A 12,208-nucleotide genomic window follows, 5' to 3' on the forward strand; every position below is an offset into this window, starting at 1 on the left:
TTTGTGCATCACTTATGATTGATTTGTGTGCTTCAAAGCAAACCTGATGTCCACACTGAAATTTGCTATAAGCACATAGTGATGTGCCTCATGGCACTTTTTTTTTTTTTAATGATTGGTATGTAGTGCTTCAAAGCACACCTAATGCCCACAAGTCCTTTTCTGTGACATACAAGAGTTTTGCTAACCTTGTACTTTTTTGCTAACCTTTGCACATGGATGTCCAGATAGCTTTTCCTTGAGGTTCACAACTACTCATCCTGACATTTGTATTGGGTAGTAGAGTATTGAGAAATTGAAGCCATAATTTGTCCACAACTCAAAGGATAGGAACACTTGCTTTTGCATTTCACATATGCAAATGATTTACTTCTAAGAGGTTGTTAACCGAGTTTGACCTTCCACCTTTGTACTCCATGGACCATCATGTAGTTGTATTTGCAATGTATGCTTCTGAGCCCTAGCCATTGGCAAGTGTGTGGCTTGTGATCACGTCTTTGTAAGTGTGACAAGTCTATGGGAATCTTGTGTTGCCACTAAACTAGTAGACTCAACATATCACCAATTGTGTTGAATCCATTGTGCTCGAAAGAGATGCTATTTGTACAATTGAAGTGGCAATGTACTTCCAACATCATCATTATACCAACTAATTCTCAAGTGCTTTCCAAGCATCCACTGGGGCCTTCTTGTCATGGATGATTGATTTAATCTCATCTTTAGTAATAACCTTGACTACATATCAAGCTTGATCAACCCTTGTGTTTATTCAGATGATCATTATCGTCGATGGTAGGACGTGCAACTATGCCCATAGCCTCTTCAAGCCAAGTAGATTCTCCATATTGAAGTTCCAAGTGCCATAATTATTGTGATCAACTTTGCTATTATAATTTAAAGACAATATGATCATGCTTTGACAATTTGGAAACTAAACCTTCAACTATGATTCTGATGGATTTCATTTGGCACTTGCACAAGAGTCGACTAAGTTCTCCAACCTGAAACGAAGAAGGATCTTTTAGCCTTTTTATATTTAAAGGGTAATACAAAAGATCAAAGTAGAGCTGCAGGGCTGCTCAAAAGCCCCAGGTTTTTCTGATAAAAAAGGGGCAAACCCATGTGTCATTTCGGCGTAGGCCCCCTAGTTTGGTGCTTTACTTTTCCTATAGCTATGTGGAGACTCCCCCAAGTCACTCAAAAGCACCAAAAGAGTCGACAAAAGGGGCATACAAATTATCTCATTGCATAGCACTGTTGTGCTTTACTGAGGTTGCCTCTCACTAGGCATTTACAATTGGACTAAACTTCCTTACTATTTAGTAGTGGTAGCAGCTGCAATGGTCTCCTTAAATGCTGCAATATGATTTGTACTGTGGGCTAGTGTTGTCCAGGTACCTCACTATAAGTATTTCTTCAAGCGTCTAGAGTGGTCAGTGGCAGCTTGCTATGCAGCACGTGCTACTGGTGTTCCACTGGACTATGCCGTTGTTGTATAATTACTGCTGGAAGTCTTAAAGCCTATGTTATATGGCTTTGAGGCTACCCTTGACCTTTGCTCACTGCTTGTCAGGCGTTCCACAGGATCTCTTGATGTCACTCATAGCTTTTACTGGTTGTTGCTCGTCTGACGCTGCTTCCCTGATTTGGTTGCAAGTGCTCATTTTGCCTTGGCCTTGTCTTAGTATACCTCGGCTCGCTGATGTTAGGTTCTGTGTAGCTTCCCTTTCTCATTTGCAATGGCCTTGATAGTGTAGATGCTTTGCTTGCTGAATGAGAGAAACTCTAGCTTGTGTAGCAATAAGGTTTCAGAGCTATTTGAAATGCCACCTCACCATTCGCCCAAATAGCAACGACTTTTATCCCTGCTTGAACCTTTAGCTCTCACACCAAGTTCCAAAAGACATTCTATGAATTCAACAATGAGAAACTGATACATAAATCCTTCTAAACAAGGTGACACAAGAAGTAGCGGACCAACTTGAGATCTTACCTGACATAATCTAAGCAAGACAATATTAAAAGGCCTCAAAATCTCGAACTGGCATTAAGTGTAGTACAGTCGCTCTCATGCACTTCAAAAACCACTCAACTGAAACTGAGGGACAGGACACATATGTACTTCGAGCTTTTTCAACTCCTAGACACTATCTTAAGAGTCTAGATCTGAAATTCGGCATGGCATACAAGTGCAGTGAAAACTGGAACACTGTGCTTAGCACGAAATGAAGCTTGCACTGCTGAAGAAGCATGAAAACTTTGAAATGAAGCTACAGGACTCCAATAAGAAGCTTTAAAGACCAGTTTCCCCAGAAAATGTGCTCTACAACTATAGCAGCAGCTTAATCAGCATTTGGCAGCTATGGCTGTAACCTATGTGAGGGATCAAGAGGGCAAGAGCCAGACCTTAACCCCTGATATCATGTTAGACAAGCACAACAAGTGGGAAAGGGGAGGAGAGGACGGTAGCCGCCATGCTACAATCTCAAAGTTGGACACTCGTCTCGATATTCCAAAACGAAGAGATACAACGTTTATACATACATAAACCTAAAAACGAACCCTATTAGGCTGTTTACTCCAAGCCTTTACATCTGAGACATGTTATTCCTAATACAAAATACTCCTAGTGTACTGAGCACAATTTACATTCTCAGTAACATATGTGCACATGTTTGTCTCTAGGGATCCAGTTTGTCTCTAGGGATGCAGTGACCTTACCACAAATTGTTTTCTAAGAGATGCAATAACTCCTCTTTGAAAAGTGAATTGAGTAGACTTCCAGATCTCTTTTTATAGTCTAGCCCAATCCCAAGTCTATCTTTTACCAAGCACCACCACAAATCATCTTTTACACAGAAAAAGGGGAAATTAAATTTCCCCAAAACTTTGGAGGTCACCTAAACCTGAAATTCAATGTACATGTACTTTTTTCCCTTCAAAGTGTCATTTGCCACTACTCCGGCACTCATTCAATGTACATGTACTCTTCCCCCTTCAAAGTATCATTTACCAGTTCAATGTACATGTACTTTTCCCCCTTCATACTGTCATTTACCACTATACTGGCACCCTCCGCTGCCGAAAACGGTCAAAGAACTGCACATAGAGTACCCATAACATCAGTCTTAGGGTTTGCCATGATGTACCCATTGTATCATTTGAAAAATAGCCATCCATGATGATTGATCGTTAAAAAGATAGCTGATTCATCAATGAAGCCCAAACAGCCATGATCACCTCAAACAATATTTACTGCTCATTTAATGCACCCTTGAGGATTGGAACCTCACCGATAGGAAGAAAGGCTGCTGGAAAAACCAGCCAATCACTGGAATTCTAGACAGGAAAACCAGCACGGTAGGCAGGAAACCACTGCACATATCATAGAGCGATTCACGAACAAATCAGTAGTCATAGACAAGCTCATTGCTTTCAGTGTAAAAGAAACTATTTGACATTGACAGCTTACCAAATACAGCATCCCTACAAACTTGGTAACTAATTCGGACCCTTCCAAAGATGCTTCACTATGCCAAAGGTTTTACAAAATACATTTAAACATTGCAGGGGAAGAGGGGGACGAGGGAAGGGAGAGGCAGGGACGAGGGGAGAGAGAGGCAGGGAAAGGGGGGGGATCATCAACAAGTGGACATGCCTTTTGGAGGGTTTCAACTTTCCCTCCCACCTCCTAAATGTAACAAAAAATATATAATATTCCTCTTCTCCCCACCTCTCTTTGATAGCAACAAGCTGATTTCTGTTAATCCTTGAAAGATTCATGTGTGGCCTAAGTGGATGTGGTTCAATACTCAGGCAGATCCAAGAAGGGCTAATTGACAACAAGATTAGCATATGTTGTAGCACACGTTAATCAATTGGAATATACAAGATGAAAGTCCTATGCAAGAGCTAAATAAGAAAAAAATGAAATAGGTGCAGACAAAACAAGACTCAAGTATGATGAAAGTCCAAGGTTCATGTGTCTTAAAAGCTCTTGGTCTGCCCCTACATCTCGACCTCAAAAGGAAAATTGATTATCATGGATCTTGCCAATCCTTTGTTGATCTAAAAACCGCCACTTTTACATTCTTTTACATTCTCTGCTTTAGTCTTCATCTTCTAAACAGTATTTTTTCACAGAAAAATATTGCCGTCTTGCCATACCTTACTTTCATCCATGATGCCTAAAGACTTGTCTCCTTCAAGTTCCCATTCGATTCCTAAAGCATAGTAGTTCTCCTCCTCAATAACACGTAATCATTCATTCCTCTTGACACAGAAAGACACAAAACTCCTCAAAACATCTCATGAAAATTTACTTAGTCCAAGACAAAATTTCTTGAGATGCTGTCAATTTAAGACTATGACATGGTTGTCTGCAACCAAGGAGAATAGATATGCATTTATTCAGGGGGTGGAAAGTATTACTAATTGGAGAAGACGGAGTGTCTCCTACACTTGCTTCCAAAAATGCGCTTCTAGATGGAGCTTGTCTCTTGAAAACATCACATATGATTATCACAAGTGTAATTCCCAAGAAAACTTCAAGACAAGCTGTCCAATACTTTGGTCAACTTCATCTTTGGTTACTTAACCTCAACAAAATCATTTCGCCCAAGGTAAAAACACAAGCCAAGTGATCTTGAAGAATATTTATTCTTCCCAGTGAAGCAAACCAGTCAAATAAGTCAATGAAGCAAATTGAAGAATATATCTCCTTCTTAGTGAAGCAAATTAGTAATAAGACTCTCCTTTGCTTCTCTTTAGCAAATTCTTTGATATTCTAGAAGGTATTCATTTCACCTTGTCAAAAACTTAAACCACCATATTCCATTTCTTTGGTTAAGTTTGAATTCAATAGTAGAAATTTTATAGATAGTATCTGTAGTGGCCCATACTAGTATAGACCATGACAAGATGAACTATTTGTTTGGACCATCATTGACCTTTGTCGGGTTCAAGACATGCCAGAAGGTAATATTTATTACAAATTTTGGACCCTAGAAAATCAAACCTAACTTTCTTTTCTCTCCTCCTTTGAAGGATATCATGGCTGCCCTAACCTACGTAAACATTGCATACAAACTAGCTTTTAGAGAGAGACACCACAAAGAGCGGAATTTTGTCCCTACTTTATGTCCATCCATACACGAGTGGCATTCACTATATTCACTATGGAAAAGTAGAACCTCACTCTACATGAAGTTTGACATGTGAATATCCAATCACAACGCATAGTCTTACCTGAGAGTATGGTGGTCCAAGTTAGGGACCAAGGTGATCCTGAGGGATCTACAATGGGTTGATGATGCATTAGCCTACACACCATATGTATCCTTGTGTTTGTAATCTAACCTTCGGTGGTCTTGCATGTTATCTCAACGATACAATTGGTCCTAGAGCTAAGAGCCTCCAAGCTAGTTATAACTAACCTTTTGGGGGTGTTTTAGCACTAGTCTTGGTTAAACTGCTCCCAAAGTCTACATCTCAATGTGTACATCTGTATCTTTCTTTCCTTCAACCTTGATGGTGTAGCATGCAGCGATTATCTGATCGTGTAATCACAGCAAGACCTATTAGAAATCGACCCATAGCGGAAGACTGATAGGGAGCTCACACATTGTGGTGTGGGGAGTGGAATCACAAACTTCTTAAACTTATGTGCATAGTAGAGGTGTGCAAACTCATCAATAGACAATGAACCAGCCAAATAGAAAGAAAGAAAGTTTATTAAAGTCTTCGGAAGACCGATGGGTCTATGAGACTGTGAAAATCCTGGTACAACAAGTTGTGGTAGTGGAGCTACTAAACAAGCGTCCATACCAATGCAAAATGCAAAAATGCCAAATGGCAATACTGAGTCCTAAGTACAACATAGTCATGTCGATGGTCGACTATATATCAATCTCAGCATCGTCATCAATATCATCATCATCATCGACAGCAGCAAAATAATATATTTCCGTTGATCAGGAAAAAAAAGGAAAAACAACCAGGAATTATGTACTTCACCATGTCAGATAGTTGAGACTTCATAGGGATCAGCTGCAATGTGGGCTCGTAGATGATGAGCTTATGAACCAGGTGCTTCATACACACAGTTGTTCTTTGTACGACAAATCAACCACACATGATGTATCTACAACACCTCCTTTCAGCAGTTTGTATATGATAAACAGCTCGTACTTATGCTTCTCGTACAGAATCCTCATGCACAAAGAACCCCCAAGAATGCTCATCCATCGGGTCATCCCCTCCACCTATAGATTCATGGAACCTCAACAATCAAAGTCCCTATCATGACTTCCATTCAGTCACTGTTGCATCTGCGTACAAGCTGTACGTCATACTCAGAATTGTGAGCAGCCACATCACAAGTGCTTCCAGCAGCGACAACTCCCAACCTGTCTTTTGTTCCAGCGAAGCTCCCCCACGCAGCCTGCACACTTGTGCGTGATTAAAGGTAACAAACCCACAGCCCAAAAGAAAATAAGTGACTCGCACTTCATATCGATCAGCCCATTAGCTCTCCGCTCAGCTAATCGTCCATCAGCCCTGTGCTTTTTTCAGATCATCACACCCCGTTCATCGTCACCTTCACGTGTTAGACTAAGAGGCAATGCTTCTCCAGCACAAACAGATGTTAGCCACTAGGCAGGCCAGTTTGTTGAGCGCAGCAGCAGTCACTGCCACAACTTCGTCATCGACAAAAAAACCCCTCTTACCCGGTCCACGCCAAAGTTTGTTAAGTATGATGGTAAGTGTGACCACTCAGCTATCCTTCAGTTTATTCATCATTTCGTCGCTCACTTTTTGTTAGCGCGGATTCAAGATGAGCAAGACAAAGTCCAACTAGCAGCCCCTCATCTTACTAGTGAGGCAGTTACCTTGTGGCAACATAAGGCTAGTAAGCATACTGACCCAACAACTTATAAGATGAATTTCATTTGGGCAACGTTTGTTACCGATCTCGAAGCCATTTTCTACCGCCGCAGTATATGCTTAACATGGAGGATGAGTTTTCTCGTCTCTCCCAAAATGGGTTGCCTATGTTGTCTTACAGTAACAAGGTCATCACACTGGCACAGCAATTGGGCGTGTTTGAAAGTGACAAGTTGAAGCAATTCATTAGAGGATTGGACATTCGTTTTTCCATCCAGAACTTCGATCGGCCCAATTACGAGCGGCCGTTGACTCTCGCCCAAAATCAAGAAATGATGCTGTAGCATCATTCCAAAAAAGTCCAGAAGGATTCCAAAGCCCCGTAGTAGTCAACCGACCAAGCGGGTAAGGATCGGAAGGACAACCAGTACCAAAAGAAAGACGGCTAGTCTTCTAGTCAGTAGGAGTTCAAGCCCAAGATGACTCCAGATGAGAAGGCTAAAGCGGGCATTACGGGAGGCTACTTATAAACCGACGAATAAAAGCGGTACCACCAAGTACATCGTTGCTTTCATTGCCACCACATTGCTAGGCTCGGCAAGAAGGATTATCCTAAATGGCTTGCCGAAAAGGCTACGAAAGCGCCCACTTCTACTGGTGCCACTGCATTGGCTCTTCCAACCCCACCACCAGCCTTAGTCTCAAATGTAGTCTTGCCTGCTTTGAACGCCATTCCCTCAGTGGTGTTTCAAGGTAAGAAGGAGAGCAACATCTCAGACCAAAAGAAGGCTCTAATTGAGCGTATGGCACAACTAAAGGACATCAGTTCATAGTCCTATTTGATATGGGGAGTTTAGAAGATGTCATCTCTCCTCAGCTTGCCGAGACAATGGGTGCACTTTGGTGCCTCGCAAGCTTGCAGTCGATGGATTCACACCCGGCTTGCGCACACACATCACACATAAGGCCATCCAATTCACTTTTTCAATTCAAAAGGTCGTTTTTACGCAGGACTTTATACCGACACCTTTGATGGGGTGCGACATGATCCTTGGAATTCACTAGTTCCATGAGCATGTGCCGACTCCTGATTGTGGCATGATACCTTCATGATTGTGGAAGGTCTCCCTGAGCCCGCCGTGATACGCAGTGATCGGAGCATAGCAAGGATTCGTTAATATCTCATATCCAAGCAGATCATGCCGTCCGCAAGGGTGCAGTGTGTGCACTTGTTTATGTCTATTACCAGATCACTTTGGTTTAAGTCGTTCCTCGATGGGGCAAGGAATAGTTGATCTACTCCAAGAGTTCCAAGACATTATGCTCCGGGATGATCTACAACCCTAACTACCTCCATCTAGATCAGAAGACCATCACATCGATTTGATTCGGGACTCCACACCTCCGAGTAAATTTCCTTACCGACTTTCCAAGTTTATGGAGGGGGAGTTAGAGCAGCTGTTGTCTCAATCACTACGCGCAGGGTTTATAAGACCGTCATCTTCACCATTCATTGTACCTATTCTTTTTGTGGAGAAGCAGGATAAGTCAACACGATTATGTGTTCACTACAGAGCACTCAAGAAACTTACAATAAGTAACAAGTTCCCTATGCCCCGCATCGAGTATATCTTGGAGAGACTCAATGGTGCAAAGAACTTCTCAAAAATCGATCTCAAGAGTGGCTACCACCAAGTCCGGATTTTTGAAGCTGATATTCCAAAGACAGGTTTCCGGACAGAGGGAGCTCATTACAGGTTCGTAGTCATGCCATTTGATCTGAAGAATGCACCACCCACTTTCAACAAGATGCTGTCTTTTTCTATATTCATCCTTATCTTTTTTCTAATGGGCACAGTAGCATATTCACGATGTGCGAAGTGCCCTACAGTTATTGTGCAATAGTCGGCTATATCTCAACACACAAAAAAAGTGAGTTTGGTGGGCTACATCATTAGTGATCAAGGTATTTGATTAGATCTAGAGAAGATTCAAGCTATAACCAATTAAAATGTCCCCACGATGGCTCAGGAGATCCGGTCCTGTGTGGGTTTATTTCAAGCCTACAACTCGCATATGGATGGATTCTCAACATACGTAGCTCCTCTTACAGATTTACTAAAGGGGGTAAAGACACGCAGACAAAAGATTCAAGTTACTAGCAAAGCTTTGCAAGCCTTCCATGATTTGCAACGGTTGGATACAACAGCACTAGTCATGAAGATCGCATCTTGGGATCATCCATTTCTGGTAATCATGGATGCAAGCAATGTAGTCATCCGGGCAATTTTACAGCAAGAGGATAGGCCCGTGGCATATTATAGTAGAAATCTCAACGATGCCGAAAAAAAGTGTTCACTTTATGATAGAAAGTTACTCAGTGTCATTCAGGCATTAAAACATTGGAAGCCTTTCCTCTATGGATGGACTTTCACGATCAAATCAGACCACCAAGCCCTCAAGTAGCTTCAAACAATGCCTAGCTCACAATGGAGTGATCGGCAGCAATGGTGGAGCCAAATACTCCAGCATTTTGGGCAAATGATTAAGTACGTTCCCACAAAAAATAACCCTGTTGCCGATGCTCTAAGTCGGAAAGGTTCAATCTAGACCATTGAGAAGGCCACTGTGCTCGAAATTCAGGGAAAAGATCTTGATATTATGAAGGCACAATACGCGGGTTCAACAGAGTTTGGCACACAATTCCAGTTAGCCACGGCTCTTGCTCCAGACCATTACTCAGTAGAGGACCGGTTGGCTTTTCTATAAGAAAAGGTTGTGTGTGCTCAAAGACAAACGGTAGCTACTTCTTCATGATGCCCACGACGCCCTTACCGATGGTCGTAGAGGTACCAATTTGGAGAAGTTAGAGCGCTATTTCTATTGGCCAAAGATGCAAAAGAACGTGTATGGATATGTTCACAAGTCAGATATGTTCAAAGGTCAAGGCTTCCCATAAGAAGGCGGATGGCTTACCTATGCCATTGCCAATACCAGATGGTCCTTTCCAGGACATAAGCATGGACTTCGTCTGACCAATTCCAACATCTGCAAGTAAGCGCAACACTCAATGTCTTGCTATAGTTTGTCAATTTAGTATATTTTGTATGATTATTCCTTGCAAGCAGACGGCCAACGCTAAAGATGTAGCTCATTTGTTCATAAAGTATTGGTACCCCATTGGAGGGTTGCCAAGGACCATCACATCTGATAGGGATTCTAAATTTACGTCTAATTTTTGGCAAGCCCTGTTTGATAATTTTGGTACTAAGCTGTAGATATCTAGCACGTTCCATCCGCAATCGAATGGAGGGACGGAGAAGTACAATGGTATGGCATTCGATATTTTAAAATCATATTGTCATGATGCTCAGGGAAAGTGGGAGCAATTTCTTCCACTTGTGCAGCCCATTTTGAATGATACCAATTCTTTAAGCATTGGTTGCACACCTTATGAAGCGGCATTTGGAAGGCGGTTTACATCACTCCTCACTAGAGTGGTGTCTCCATCTCTTGAAGCCAACAAAACCACAGAATCTATGGCAAAGATTACAAAGTAAGTTAAAACCGGCATTGCCAAAGCTCAAGCATCGTACACGCGCGAGGCCAACAAGTCCAAATGAGATGTCCAGTATAAAGAGGGTCAATGGGTGTATGAATCACAAGCAAAGATTGAAGCAGGTGGGCAAGCAAAGCCCTAAGCTGTCATTAGGAGCTTTGGACCATTCCCCATTATACTAGGTAGTTGGACAATGCATAATGTTTTCCATGTAGCTTGGTTGAAGCCGTATTTTGGACCTCCTCTTACCAAGATTTCTGACGAGCAGCAACCTGAAATCTTTGATGAAGCAGCAGTTTTGCAGCCAGAGCAGATCCTTCTTCACAAATGGAAGCATGGGTCAGGACGCATGATCCAGGAGTTTTATACCAAGTTCCATGATTGAGGTACCCATAAAGCAGTGTGATTGGATGAAGCTTTTTCCAAGAGTTCCCACAAATTTTGGCGGACTACTTGGAAGCAATGAACCTACCACCAAGTTAAGGAAGAGGGAATGTCACATGCACCCCTGCACTTGGGTGCAATGTGACACACTGGCTACATTGACAAGTGCATTGTAGTTCCCTAATAGGAGATTTTGTTGTATGCTGTGACCCCTTTGTGAGCCCTTGTCCAAGGACAGTCAGGCATAAGCTATGTAGGTCAGTCTCTCCCTTAGGTCAGGTCAGAAGATCAGTCCTTGTTCACTGGTACCCACTGAAGAACAGTAGGATAGTGTTTCGGTCTTAGGATTCTAGGTAGGTCTAGGTCTCAGCCTAGGATAGGAGCCAGAAGGGCCTCCTTAGGGCTGAGCCAATGAGCTCTCAACGAGGGAGAATGGGCTGGGGAAGGGCTGCCTTTATAGGCTTCCCTGTGCCCCTCCCTAGGCTGCCTTTATGGGGCAAAGGGCCCAAACCAGCCCACTAAAAGTCGGCCAGTTTAGGGCTGGTTGGCTCAGCCCACAGCCCCGTATATAAAGGGGGGCCTGCAGCCCTCATTGCTCATCCAGTTTCCCTCCAGCCTTCAGCAGTCCTCCACTTTCCTTCGGCCCTCGGAGCAGCCTCTGTGCCTTCCCTATTCTGGCCCTGATCAGCCTCAGGTCCTTGGCCATCAGTTCAGCCATCTGTGGGAGAAGTACATGCAGCACTTCAGCAGGGTGTTGGAGCAGCAAACGGAGTAAGGTTTGGGTACTATTTGATCAGCTCTTTCAAGTTCTCTTTTGCAGTTTGCACAGCTCACTTCTCAGCTCTAACTTTGAGTCATATCCCAGCTCTCTGTCAGCTTCTATTACTCTCAGCTTTCACTCGCTCACTCACGCACTAACCTTGCATTCCAGTGGATAGCACAAGCCTCTTCCTTGCCTTGAAGAAGTGCCCTACATCATCAGCGTGGACAGCATCAAGGTCTCAGTATTGGTTTGGAGTTGCCTCTCGGGTCATTGGGTTTGCGATATGTGTGCACAATGTACTCTTCAGAAGCGCATTTCCGTGCTCTCTCGAAGAGTGTTATTTGTATCTTTCAGTTCTCCAAGTATTAAAGCAAATTTTCCCCTGATTTGGGGAGGGGGCCCTCAGTGAGTACAGGGACCCAATCGGTTGTCCTCTTGATTCTCTCTCTACCCTCATCTCCTTTCTCTCTCTATGGTACATAACTCTAATCCATGGCTAAAGTTTTTTTTTTTTCCCAAAGAAAGGAACCTTCTATTAATGCTTGAAAGACTTCATACAAAACAGCAGCCCCGAAGGTGCTGTATATGGAAAAAACTGAAAAAAGGCTGAAAGAAAA

General features: G+C 42.8%; 1 protein-coding gene across 1 annotated transcript in view; it reads right to left on the reverse strand.

Annotated features, from left to right (window-relative positions):
- Positions 1–2,512: 2,512 nt before the first annotated feature.
- Positions 2,513–12,208, reverse strand: part of LOC147884559 (vesicle transport protein GOT1-like) — a 36,644-nt gene continuing 26,948 nt past the window's right edge. Inside the window, exons 5-6 of the mRNA XM_087397454.1 lie at positions 3,294–3,375; positions 2,513–3,099 (exon numbers count right to left, since the gene is read on the reverse strand). Coding sequence (XP_087253580.1) covers positions 3,061–3,099; positions 3,294–3,375 — 121 coding nt within the window. The 3' untranslated portion in view covers positions 2,513–3,060. The remainder of the gene's footprint in view (positions 3,100–3,293; positions 3,376–12,208) is intronic.

Source organism: Dipteris shenzhenensis, chromosome 26 (assembly GCF_047967505.1).
Source record: "Dipteris shenzhenensis isolate YYH24624 ecotype China chromosome 26, Dip_SZ_1.0, whole genome shotgun sequence".
Lineage (NCBI taxonomy): Eukaryota > Viridiplantae > Streptophyta > Polypodiopsida > Gleicheniales > Dipteridaceae > Dipteris > Dipteris shenzhenensis.